Source organism: Filicampus tigris, chromosome 22, assembly GCF_054856515.1.
Source record: "Filicampus tigris isolate MCC_2025a chromosome 22, RoL_Ftig_1.0, whole genome shotgun sequence".
Taxonomy (NCBI): Eukaryota; Metazoa; Chordata; class Actinopteri; order Syngnathiformes; family Syngnathidae; genus Filicampus; species Filicampus tigris.
The window spans coordinates 1479735-1493755 of NC_141238.1; the positions used below are offsets into that span (position 1 = coordinate 1479735).

At 46.7% G+C, this 14021-nt stretch overlaps 1 protein-coding gene across 5 annotated transcripts in view; it reads left to right on the top strand.

Annotated features, from left to right (window-relative positions):
- Positions 1-8001: 8001 nt before the first annotated feature.
- Positions 8002-14021, top strand: part of dock4b (dedicator of cytokinesis 4b) — a 57943-nt gene continuing 51923 nt past the window's right edge. For all 5 annotated transcript variants that reach the window (XM_086021949.1, XM_086021953.1, XM_086021951.1 and 2 more), the window contains exon 1: positions 8002-8226. In XM_086021949.1, coding sequence (XP_085878075.1) covers positions 8190-8226 — 37 coding nt within the window. In that variant the 5' untranslated portion in view covers positions 8002-8189. The remainder of the gene's footprint in view (positions 8227-14021) is intronic.

Genomic DNA, 14021 nt, shown 5'->3' on the forward strand with positions numbered 1-14021 from the left:
AAGCTGACCAATCAGGGGGCAGCATCGCAGTCGCATGTCCACACGCGTGACGTATTTGTGCGCACTTTGTGGGCGTCTCGTTGAACGGTCACGTTTTTGCAAGTCGCGTTTGCATGTCCTCTTGCAAATGTGCTCACATTTTACATTGAACGTTGTCAAATTATCTTGCTGTAGGCGGAGCAAGGTTTTGTGTTGCCACATGCAGGATGCAGTACGACACATTGCAATAACATTTATTCCAATCAGTATCGAGTAAAAAACTCTGCAATGCCTTGTGATTTATTGTCGACCATAAAACAAACGTGCATTCTCCCCAGTGTAGTAGGTAAAGTAGTTTGTAGCAATCGTGACTAAATGTACTACCGTACCTGCAAATAAATCGGCACCCTCTGGTGCTGATTTAGGGTGTTCATCTTCACCGGATTTTCTTAGTCTAAAGATAACGAATCATTTCAAGAGTAAAACGTGGAGTTCATTCATTTGTATCCCTTGTTCACAACAAAAGTCTCATTGTTCACTTCCAGGGACATAATAATCGAATAGGAATTAGCATTCATGGCGTGACTATAAAAAGCGGGCATGGCGTAGTAATCGGGTTTCTGCTAACCACAAAGTGTAATGTGCTGTTCACAAATGGGATGCGACACTCCTGAACAGTGTTGAATGATCCTAAATCACTTTTAGCTGAAATGAAAAAAGAATTTGATCCAGCCAGACACTCTGGGAGCTCAGCACCCCCAAAAGCTCTGAACCTAAAATCGTCCTTGATTCATGCCATTTTCCTTCCTCCAAACTATTTAAAAATAATGGTTATTTTCTATAACAAGGCTAGAAGTGCATTTTCAAATGTGGCTAGTAAGTGTACATTTTCTTTTTGTCTCTGAGGCAATTGACCAGGGTCCTCCCCATGCCACAGCCGCACAAGAGCACACATTGGACGCATTTGTTCCACAATTTCTTTAAAACGGCGATCCTCATTTTAAATGAACACTTACGATCGAACTTTATGTGCAAATTAACTGTGATATGAGTTGAAGGAAAACCAAAAAGAACCGTAGATGAATTGATAGTTTTGCATATCACTAACAAGGCCTACATTGACTGAAATCCAGCCTCATTTTGAAGTAGGTTGGCAGCCAGATTAAACCTGCATGAGGACTCTCCAAAAGTGTTTCTGGCACACTAGGGGGAGCCATTCTGTTTGAAATTCAAATGGACTTGCCTCACAGCCCAGCTCCGATTGCTATGGAGCGAGTGCAATTCCCCCAGATATGTTTCTGCGATGCATAATTTAATTCCGCTGCGCTGCGCTCGCCGCTTCATAAGCAGGCGCGTGCGGCGGAACCACGTCGACTTGCAAAAAAAAAGTGGGATTTCGTTCAGCACGTGGCCTCGAGGAAGGGTTGGTGTGACGTTGAAGTAACAGCAAGAAGCGAGTGGCTCGTCGCCTGCCACGAGAACGCGGCAACACAGAGGAGGCCAGTGTGTGCGATCGGCACCGGCTCGGCATGCCGCGCACGTTGCATCGGTGGGCACAGGGCCCCCCGATCGTCTTTGATGCCACAGGAATACAGATGATCGCGCCCAGGCAGCGAGAGATGGCAGCCACAGCAGGCGATAAACACCGCGGCGGTCAGGGAATGATTATTGAGGCCAAAAGGCCGACTGAGACTCAGCGTGCGGAATCGAAGTGACTCACTTCCGTTTTAACGATGAGCAAGCATTTAAGATATCTGCAAGCCACGGTGCGCATGATAGTAACTGTATACATTTAAAGTAGCAGTAAGTAGTTGTTTTCCTGTCTTTGGTTTTAATGAGCAAAAAAAAAAAAAAAAAAAAAGGATAGTACTAATCAACAGTGGTCAAATGATTTCACGTTGTGAGCTGCGACACCACTTTAAAATGCTGGCTCTCATTTTTTAATGTCACTGACCATAAACTACTGGAATGCAATCTTGTGTGAGATAAGACAAAAATGCATCGGGTCATTTGTCTGAACCCAATATACTCCCATCTCTAAAATGGTTTGTCTTAATTGTCTTTGCATGCAAGTTCGGTCCCACAGAATTCCCGGCAACAATTGAAAGGTTCCGTTCTTCTATCTTTACTACCAGTAACTCTTTTTTTTTTTTTTTTTTTTTCTTCACATTCAATAATCCATCTCTTCATCTTTTAAGGGCGATGGAGGCCTTTGTCGGCAACGCGCCCTTTCCCGTGATTCTCCACATGGATTTTAATTGATCAAAGCAAGCGAAGAGAGACGCGGAGGGAGTCGAGCGGCGGGGGAGGGAGGCTAAGGTCGGTCAAAAAGTCCCGACTCTGCTCTTCCTTTTCATCTCAAACTTCAAACCTCATCTCACTCCCGGAGCACTAAGTTCCTCCCTCTCCGTGCATCGCCGTTTGAAACCCATTTTTGAAACGTCGGAAAGGTTTCCAAATTGAAAGCAAATCCCTAGCCGAATCGGAGCAAAGAATCTGCATCGGAGGCTTTTTGTGCTCACTTATCTTGGGCCCGTGAAAAAAAAAATCCATTCAGCCCCAGAGGCGCGCACACAAAGCTGATAAGGTTTTTGTCAACCGTCCATCTGATGGAGTCGATGGAACGCACGCTGAGAGTTGCTCGTGACCTCGTTACCTGCCACTTCCTCGCCAAGCACGACAAACAAACCCGTTTAATTGTCCCCTTTTGCTTCCTTGGCTCCCGCCGTGGAAGCGGGTCCCATTTTGCCCACTTTCAAAGACAGATGGGTTTCCAATCAGTCGCGAGCCAAGCTACTAGACAGCTGCTTCTGTTCAAGAAAAAAAAAAAAAAAAGTCCCTTTCCTATTCAAGGAATGTCCTCTATTTTCTCCCTTCCTCTTTTGTGGCCGATAAATCGCTGCCACTTGAAATATGTTCAGACGTCCTCTACCGGATGCACGTGGAGGGCAACCACAGAAGGGGTGAAAATTGAAGTTGAAATGATCTGAATTTGAATGTGACCCTTTATGCCTTGTGTCCAAATAAATGGAGTAGGGCTGCGACGCCCGTAGGAATACAAACGGTCCCACGCGCTTTGTGCCAGCTTAGAAGGCCGGCCTCTGTGCACTCCAGCTGCATTTAACATACAGAGGAAGGCCAGTGTGAGTTTATTTTGGCACGCGACGGGCGGCACAGTGCGCGGGCTGTTCCGTCGCAGGGTGGAAAGTCGCGTTTTACAGAAGCGAGTGGGAACGCGGCTCGTTGGCGGCAAGCCCTGGCGTCGCAAATCACGGCCAAGCGACAGCGCGGCACTCAAAAACGGCCGCCGTTTGACACGTTTGAGGATGCGCGGCTAAAATAAGACGCGGCGCAGACAATGTGGCTCCCGGTTTGTTGCCGAGGCACATTCCACCACTTTGGGGCAGCGTCAGGAAACGCAAATCTCTGCATCGAGGTGGCTTGGACCCGATGTTGGCATTATCGCGGACTGCGCCGCTGTGGGAGCGGTCACAGACGACTTGGACCATAGCCGATCAAAGTCTTTCCTGTCATGTCCTTCCGGAGCCATTTGTGGCTGTGAACCAATTATTTAGTCACTTGATGACCAAATAATAAAGCCCCCCTCAAAATGACGCAACATAGTTTTACATGTGTGTGTGTGTCTTTGGCACAAAAAGTTGCAGGGACGCCAGTAAGTAGACCTTGTTGGAGTTGCCTGGCAACCCTCTAGGCCACAAAGAGGGGGAAGTTTGGCACTGATTAATATCTTACGTAAGCGCAGGTTGCGTAAGGCTACAAGTAACAGAAACGACATGAGATCAGGCAGGTAACGCAATAAAAATACGATTTGCTGCGCTATCCTATCCGGCAACATTCTCCTCTTCAAACGCAAAAAGGCAATCCAACGTGTATGTTCGGTATCAAAACTAACCGAAACGGCATTTTACGTTTATGAAACAAACTCAAACTAATTAATTAGAAACTAATTCTAGTGAAAATGTCCTTTGTTGTCGTTTTTGTCAGTGAATATCGTTCATTTGAAGCGACTTCTTTGCGCCCGTACAGAAGAAGGAAGCTCAAACTGCCGTTTGAGGATTGTAGTAAGAACTCTTTTTTTTTTTAATCTTGCTCTCGGCAACCATTCCATATATTTTCAAAAAACTAAAGCTAATACTAAAACTAATACAAACCCCATTAAAATGAAGCATCTTTGAAAAAAAATAAAAAAAACTTGCTTCAGCAGTTAGTCAAACCCGAGTGTTATTCCCACATTAGCCAATCAGAAGCTTGAAAAAAAGATGAAATCCAAAGCTAATAAAGCAATAAAACACGTGTGGACAAAGCCCAAGTGTGAGCACAGGCGCTAATCATGCCAAAAGCTAAAAATTGTAGTCACGGCTGTGGGCGGCATGCAAATGAGCGCGCGCAACGGCGGACTGCGGATTCTTATTCTTATTCTTATCATATATTACCACTGTCTGCTGCTAATTCACAGAGAAAGACACCCAGACAACCCTAGAAGTCGAATCTAGCATTACAATTCCATTATTTGTCTCCCATAGCAGCATTATTATTTTTTTTTTCTTAGGGTAACGTAAGCAAATGGAAAAAAAAGCTTGATTTTTATAGTTGCCGTATCAAGTCTACCCGCGAGCGGGCTTCAGAGGATTCCTCCCGAATTCATCATTTGGCATTTTTTCCCATGAGCTTGACTTTTTTCCAGCGTGAAGTTAACACGGTTTTAAATTGGCTTATTATCAGCCCAAAAAATGCCGGTAATCGTCGAAACACCGAAAATCGGTCTACCCAGTTGACGTCTGGAAGCAGGCAAGCGCACGACGTAATGACAAAGCTAATCGCATAAGGAAGGAAATCACAGATTGCGATCGGCAGCCAGATTTAATTAAGCCAACTTGGCTGATCCGTCCGTCAAACGAAATGAAATATAAAGCCGAGCATCTTACCGAGAGCCGTTCCTAATATTTTGTGTCTTTCATGTCGAGAAAAAAAAACGGTACCGTATCTGCGTAACGTTTTGGCCGGTCAGCGTAAATACATGAATCATCCTTGCCGCAGCCATGTTTTTTTGCCAAACAACGACTCGGCAGTCCAAGGCGACGCCGCCGTCCTCGTTTGGACGGCGTCGGCGAGCCTCTGAGATGCTCACCGAGGCCTGGAAAGATCACAGCAGCAGCCTGGGGGCAGGGTGACGAGCGGCGCTCACGCCCTCGCCCGCGCCGACGCCCACAGCCCGACGTGCCAGGCCGGAGAAAGAGCAAGTGAGCCGCCCGGGCCTCTCGCCGCTCTCGGGTGGCTTTTACACATCTGAGTAAGACGTGTGACTGAAGCCAAGAAACAAAAGTTTGACTGTCTGCGCGCTGCTCACGACACTCATTCCACAAGTACATTGACAAAAAAAAAAAAAAAAAAAAAAAACCGCATGTGTTTCCTCTTTTCTGTAGGTACACTTTGGTCCATTCCGGCTCGACTGAGGATGGGACATGATACGTGATAAAGCAAAGCCGTTTATGACTGCCATCTGTCCAGCATGTGTGTGTGCGGTGGGCACAGTCGTGTTTTTCACCGGTGGGTGTTTGGGGGTCCAGGTGGTTGTATACTGTAATTTTGCACCCGCAGAGTGCAACAGCACGGAGCGCGTGAGTCATAAAAACACACTCAATCTGGACCGGCCCGTCACTAACCAAAGCGTGCAACCTTAGAAAAAGAAGGCCTCTGCTTTTACGACTTTTTAAGCGGTAATATGACACGAGTGAAAGCTCTCGACCGGTCCGGCGGGGCACTTTTGTGAACAGGCAAATTTGTTCCTGTTTCCTGAGAAGTCCCCAAAAAAAAACCCATGCTGGGGTTTCTAAGCCACAGGGTGACCATGACGACTGGGGGGAAATGAACCTGCTGTCCACAAGCTTTAAAAGCATCTTTTTCACACTCAAACACGTGATGCTGAAATCATTAAAAAAAAGGAAAAAAAAAAAAAAAAAAAAGTTTTAATCGTTCAAAGGCTTAACGAGGAACGCACATAATCCGACATGAGCCTCTGCACTCACACTGTTTTGACTTTACATCATCGGGGCTTGTCAATGGCCATGTAAGAACTGTAACGTGCAAAATGGTCTGCCCTTCACATTATGAAGATGTCTTTTATTTATTTTTTTTTTTTCTTCATGGCTATATTTAAAAGCCTGCTGCTTTTGTAAGGTGAGGACGTTGCCTGCTGCGTCCAAACCGGGGGATGTTTTGACTCGAGTCCACTCGCTGACCTACACTTCCTGCTTTGTGGCAAATCAACAGGCAGAAAAGCGATAAATAAATATATTCTTTATATATTTATATAGGTATATTATAAGAGTCCCTCAAGGAGTCCCTCAAGGTACAATCTAAAGTACCCTTTCTAGTGTATTTTTGTGACTGCCGAAAAAAGGCCTTTGAATGTTTTCACTCCTATTTCTCAGCAGTAGCATGCCCCGCCTCTGTTTTTGTTGTTGTTTTATATTTGTTTCTCCCTCGGTTGCACTGCCATTATGTTGACAACACATCGATTCACAGTTGCAAAACATCGTTTGGCACTTGCTGGAAACGAGACCACCTCTGGTCCTCCAAGGGATGAATCTGCGGGGTTTCTGTTTTACTGTGCTACTCCCCCCCCCCCCGCCCCCTTATGATTTATTCAGATGCAGCGTAAAACATTCTCCAATCCAACAATTTCCCCCCCACTGCTCCAATCACAATGACTGAAGCTAGGCAACGTGTCCTGTACTACTAATCCCACTCAGTCTGCTTCCCTTTCATGACAAATGCCCAGTGGAATCTTTCTGTGCAAGAAATGGCGTATTAATTCATAATTCACCATCGGAACTACAAGAGCGACACGTTTGACACGTTTAAGGCATCATAACGTGCCCGTCACAGCATAAGGAATGATCTTTGCGACGCAAATTCGCTGTACTCGAACGCACCGTGAGCCATAGTCAATATGTGCGTTCGAGTGAAATTGGGTGTATTAGCGAGTGAGGCCACAGCCTGCTCATAAAAAATGTGTGACATTTGGTGCGCATGGCCACATAGAGACACGCACATGTGCGAACGCACTTATGCACACACACCGGTGCGTGCGTGTGCGTCCACGCTTTTCATTTGGCCTGTGCAACTCCCTCCAGTTTTCAGCCTCCTTCTTCATACAGACTCATGTATTTTTCATGCATCAGTTGTCTCACTTTGCGTGTGTGTGTGCGCGCGCGTGTGTGTCCACAGTCCTGGTCAAGGTCATGTTGTACACTTCGGGCGAAAAATTGGAGGTGTGGCGGTACAGTACACTGTGATAAAGACAATTTGCATTTTTAGGGGAGCTAAAACAATCATTTCAATTGGGATATCTGTGAAATATAAATGATTGGATTTATGGCAGTAATGTTAGTTAGTTAGCACAACAAAGCAAGCAAAACCATTTGCTGAGTTGTTTTTATGTATACTTTTTCTTTCTCTTTTCTTTTTTTCTTTCTTTGTTCTTCTTTCTTTCTTTCCTTCTTTCTTTCTTGGAAATGCGACGAGAAAGCCCACCTTCTAACCACATTGACGTCACCGGATACGCCTACAACCCCCACAATGCAACGCGGCGTTTCTGGCTGTAGTGTTGGCCGTGAAGTAGCGTTCAAAGACACCTCGGACATTCATGTATCCGATTGTTAGAAAGCTTTACTTTTCGCTGTAACATAATAGAAACAGCTTTTGGTTTGATCCAGTTTTAAAAAAAAAAAGTCTAGTTTAGTTTAGATTACAATGTCGGGAGCGGTGAATCTCCTGCGCTGGAGAAAAATGGCCAATGTTTCATATGGAACACTTTGAAAACCACCATAAAGTTTGAACAAGCCACATTATTCACTCGCGACAAGTTACTGTATACATGAAAAAAAATAACTGTAAATAACTTAATGAGAGGAAATGAAAACGTCATATGCACCAGGTTGTCTCCACTCGAATTCAGCTGTCAAATGACGCTCGAGTGGTGTGTGGATGTCCGCTGACGCGTGAACGCAGCATCGTCTCCGTACCGCTACCAGCTGCGGCGGCCGTGGCAGCGGCGCATTCTCGCCTTGTAAATCCAAACAATGACTCCGACTACGGATCGGAGGAAAGCACGCCAGTAGAATGCCTCTGAAGGCACCGCGGAATCCGCTATTCCCACGTCAAACTTAAAAGCACCCGCCGTAAACATGTGGATACCTACGGAGCAGGAAAAATACGGCGTCGGTAAGTTTATTGCGGTTTTTTTTTTTTTTTCTTCCGCCCGTGGTTGTTGATTGTGTGAAAGTGCAATGCGCGTTGGTGCGTTCACTGGCACGTTGTCGTTGTTTGTCTTGGAGCAATCAAGCTGCAATTGATTGTTTACGATGAGGGGGTATTTTTTTTTTGCATTTTGTTTTGCTTTCCTTCCCCCGACCAACAATGGGAAGCATCCGAGCTGATGATGAGAAAGCTTGACTGCCACATTGCAAAGCATAATGTTGTCGCCGTGACCCCCCCCTGCCCCCCACGGGTCGCTAAATGAACAGCATCTTAAATATTTGTGTCCTGAACCCTCTTTCTTGTCGTTTGATATTTTTACACTCCCCCCCCCCCACCCCCCTTAATTATTGCGACGCATCACTTAGTTTTGTGCAGATTTTGTTCCAGAGAAGAAGCACGGATTCTCATTAAGACGTGTGCATCCTTAGCGCATTGTTTCAGGTTGTGATTCAAACATTGAAGTGAGACAAACAAGCCACCCCAAACCAAATGTAGGAAGCAAAGGGGGGTGGGGGGTGTTGGAACACAGTCTTTTATTCCTGCTTGTGTGGTGAGAATTCCTATTTGCTGCCCCCTCCTCCTCCTCTTTTTCCTCACAATGACATGATCATTGAGATGTGAGCGTGTTATGCGTCTCCTAATACTATTCCCTTGAGATCTTAATCTGCGCTGTGGGGAGTGCTGCGCCATCTGAAATTCCCCCATAATCAATTTTTCGTTTTCGGGTGTCACGTCAAACACATTTGCCCCCTCCAAATGCATCATCCTGTGCTGCTTCTGCACTTTTCCGGCCACCTCAGCACCGTGACCTGAAACCAGTGAACTCGGAAGCGGCCCCAAACCTCTTTTTGTCACAGACTGGACTTTTTCCTGTTCAATTTTCCACTTAAGCGTCCACTTCCTTGTCTTAAACCTGTCCTGTGTTACCACCGCCGGTCACAGATCCACACATTTTAATTGCAGACTATCCAATTTCAAAGTCCACTTGGGTTGGATTAAAGCGAGGATATTCATTTTAAATGCTCGATAGTCACCATTGCCCCCCCCCCCCCCCTAAAACTGCTATTAATTGGATTAAAAGCGCTCTACTCCTTTCCCCTGAGTAACTGCGATTTAATTTTTAAGACATGCTTTGGCAGCGGAGCTCATCTTTTGTTGTCCGGGCCCCCTTCTTTCTCTCTTTTTGTTTTTTTTTTGGGGGGGGGGGGGGGGTTGCGGAAGGAACCAGTGTTTTCCTGTTGTGAAACCCCAAACCGCAAAGAGACCTGTGAGAGCCTGCGCTGGCATCTCTAACAGTTGATCAGTGCAAAAGGATTCGAATGGACTCCTGAAATCCACCGATTTAGTTTTGGGTCGAACTTGACTCACCGTTTGGATTTGCCGAGATTCTCCGGTGTTCAACTTCACACGCGGGTCCCCTTTCGCGATCGATGCCACATCATAATCCGACTATTAGTCAGTAATTTACGCTGCGGCAGAAGCCATTCAAATTTGATCCAGGAATTGGACGACGGGATTCAAAGTAATTCAAATTCTGCGCCTGGGAAGTGGTTGGACAATTGAACTTTGATCCTAAGGTTCAGGGGTCACAATGGTCATGTCCCTGCTTTCCGTTGCCTTGGATGGGAAGTGCCAACACGCTTTTCAGCCTGCTCCAGTCGACTTGAGGTCTGTCGCGAGAGCAACACGTGCCCAGATTGCGGCCAATTGTGGAGCTAGCAGATGGTGCCAAGATGTGTTTTGAATGGACCGGACACTATTTTTTGTCCGTTAAATCGAGGTTCTTCTGTATTAGTTGGGCATTTTATAACGCCGCTTCCAGCTTTTTCTCCTCTTTTGACCGTACGGTTAGGTAATGGGAAGCGACTCAGAACGCCCGGGGTTTCATTTGATGTCGGACCAGTAAGATAAACATCAAAATGGCTCTCCGCTTAATTGGACGGCCGCGCTTTTGTTTGATGTCGATTCATCTCACCGACGTAGCCGTACTCATTTAGGAAGGCGCGGGCCGCCGCCGTTGATGAAATATGAATGGACTCACGGCGAGTTGGTATTAAGGCGGCCATTAGCCCACCAGTTGAGCGCTTGCCGGTTTTTAACCTGGAGCAAGACGCTTAGAAGTTCATATCTGATCCCTAAAGTGACTAAAGCTAGGGGGGGGGGGGGTGTGCGGAATTTTTGAATGCAAAGACTGATTCATGAGATCAGATAAGAGATTAAAATAAGTCTCTGCTCCATAAGTCACTCAAGGCGACATAGCGTCACATTATGCCGCAGACAGACTCCTCCTCCCCTCATTAAGACCCTTTTGATAAAATCAATCAAGCGTGTCATTGCTCACCACGGCCTCGACGCGTAATTAAACAATTGCAACGAGCTGGTTTGCGTCAAAGTCTATGCGAGTTATGAACGTTGATTTATAGGAGTGGCCGCGTTCAAATCTCCAAATGGAAAAAGAGCTCGCCGGATTATTGCTTGTTTGTCGCCGCTGGCCAATGTCCAGACCCCCGCCAACCCATGAACCCCCACCCCCCCAAGGGGGGGGGGGATGTCACTGTGGGTGCTGGCACGTGTCAGGGGCGGGTGGATTGTCGCCGGGGACCCGCCTTGCCCTGTTACCCCCGGACTCTCCCACTTCACTCCACAGGGGATTAGCAGGTTGTTTCCGAGCGGGGCGCCCCTAGGCCCATTCCGCCGTTGTAGCCGTGATTCCGGAGGCGAGGCATGGATCGAGCTTTGGGGGAGGGGCCGTATGGAGGTGAAGCCTACCGGCTTGTAATTGCTTCCTCGCCTGCCGCCTCATCTCCATCTGCCAAGATGGCGCCCCTTCACCAATCGCCAACGTCGAGTTGAGCAGATGTTGAAAACAATGGAGAGCATCAAATCAAATAATAGACAAAGTGAGCGCGAGCCATCCTGCGCACTTCACAAAAGCAGTCGCAGTTTGGGAATAATAGCAACGCAGTGTTGCGCAAACACGGGCAAATGCCATTGCCGGTTCATCGTCCAATGAAGCCACGCTCTATTTATTCTTGGCCGACAATTTCAATTATATGATGACAAAACTTGGTTATTTAGATCCGTCAACACAAAGGGAGGAGGAGATGAATGGATTGCGGGGAATTAGATTCTCCCGCTCGCCACTTCTCGCTAGCTTATCCCATTGTTGGCGGTGACACAGACAAGCCCACATGCGGCATTAGTCCACAGCTATGCATAATGTTATGACAGGCCACCGGGGGCGGGGGGCAGGGGGCCATTTGTCGGGCTTTCCTGCTTTTCCACTCCACTGGCATCTCGGCCTCTTGCCGGCTATATTTACAGCCCGTATTTGACATTTGCCTTGACGTGAAGTGCCGGTTTCATCTGCGTGTTGCCTTTTTAAAAGCGCAAGACAGCGGACAGGGAAAATCGTAAAATCGGCAAAGGAATTCTAAAGCGGCCTGCTGTGGTGCCGCTACTTCGTATCAAAGTGTGATCTCTGCGCGCGAGGGGTTAATGGGATGTGTCCTATTAGGAACTTGGCGGCTCTGAATCTATAATTCTCCTGCTTTGTTGCCAGCAGAAGTGTTTGTCATCTGCGTGGGCTGAGGGGGAAATATGACTGGCGTGCAATTTTCATTTAAAAAAAAAAAAAACGGGTGCCTGACGATTGACGATCACAGTGATTGGCAGGTGAGAGGCGCTGTTAATGCGCCAGGAGACACTTGATTTTTGCGCACGCTGGTGTAGTTTCAGTTCTCTGGTCCCTGTGGCTGTAATCCCGGCAAGCCCGTATTGACCATAAAGGAAGTGTACATTGATTTGTGTGCGTGTGACCCAGTGTAATCACAATGACCTCAAGGCTTCCATGTCCCTTAATGCTGGTTTTAGTCAAAGCTATTTCTGCTCAGCCTGTGTTAAATTCATTATTCATACGCTAGTAATAAGGGAGAGATGTGCTCGTGTAATATTGATGGCTAATACAAGTGTCCAAGCTAGCCGTGAGCAGTTATTTCAGATAAAAAAAAAAATAACCTTGAAGTAGTTGCAATTGCTCATTTTGGCCAACCCTCAATTCCTTGAAGGATTCAAATATGTTGCCGGTTTAATCTGGACACGATGACAATACTGAAATACGGAGCGACCCTAACCCGATGAAAAAGTCCACCGCGTCTTCTTAACTGCAACTTCAATGCCAAGCTGCGTCCTTTAAATATCTATTCTGCAGTGTTTTCTAGATTTGGGTACATACATATATACGTACATCGGTATATATCGCTTACTATATGTGTTTGCAAAACTAGCAGTGCCGAATCCTCGACCTGCTCCAGTGGCTGTGACCTAAATGGAGGCTTTCAGCAAATAATGCCAATAGGAAACGGCCCGAGCTCAGCGCGGAAGTTCAGTTTCACTAGCAAGCCCTCCGGTGAAGCTCAGGTCATTGGGTTTGTCGGGATTAATTCCAGAATGAGACGGACGGAGAAAAGGCCTGAAAGGTCTTGGTACCGATAGCGCTTAAGAAACCCGCTGTTTGACCTTGACTCTGCCTCTTTCCCCTTCCCGCACCTGACGCTTCTGACTCCCCCCCCCCCCCAATACGTTTCATTCTCAAGCCTCGGCCTTCTTTATCTCTCTCTGCATTCCTTCAAATCCATCCTCATCTGTCCCAGATATTTGAGCGTAATGTGTGTGTTTGCCTCTGCATAGTGTGTTTATTTGTAGCCCGCATGCATGTGCAGGCGGCAGCCTCGGTGGGTCTCACGTCTCGGAGATGACAAAGCACTACCGATGCTCGGCAGGCTTAGGAGAGCAGCTCAAACCGCAGAGGATCTTTGGTGTGCGACTTGCTCTGCCTCCTGTCAAATCTTACAAAACAATGTTATGCTTTCTTTGGAGGCATGTTTTACGCTGCGATGAGATTTGAAAAGGCTGCAAACAGTTTTGGTTTTTTTACGGCTCTTCTGATGGAAAAATGGCCTTTTGGAGTATAGAAATGGTGTCGGATGAGAATCTTAGGTACTTTTTCAACTTGCATATTTACCCTTTTGGTTGGTTTTCATTGGAATCGTAGTCGTTTGCGACAGTGCAAGGATCCTTCATACCTGAAAGCTACACAATATCATAAGAAGATTAGATGTGCTCTTTGGGATACATTTTAGATTAATCGTGGGCTAATTCTAGGACTCAAGCGTAGCAGTTTTGTTCGTATTGTGTGTGGTCTGCCCCAATAATCTCAACACAGAACACGACATACATCAATATTCTGTTCCGTCTCAAATCCAGGACCTCACAAAGACAAAGGCGAGCAAACGCTTCCGGGTATGCGCCAATGGCTACCGAGTTTGTAAAATCGCAAGTCGGCAAGAAAAGACTTGCGTTGGCGAGTACTTCTTGACATCTTCCCATAAACATCAGGCAGAACATTTTCTTTTATTTGCCGCTGCTCCTTTGTACGTCAGGGCACTTCTTTGATTGGCCACTTGACAGGCCACGGAGTCACATGACTTTCCCACACACGTGAACATTTTTGGTCTTAATGACCACGTTTGATGGTTGTCGTCCCCAACCCGTTTGGGGTCCTATTACCGAGACAGACCTGCTCTTAACGGACCTCAGATCAAAGGATCATCTGATAGGACAATCTTAGAAGACATAAGCCAGTTTGACGTCTTTGGTCAAGAAAGTGCGTCCTTCGTTCGGCTCTCCGCACATCCACTAAACGGCCGCCATACCGACTATGTACATTGACTGCAAGTTCAAGAGCTGCGACGGCGATA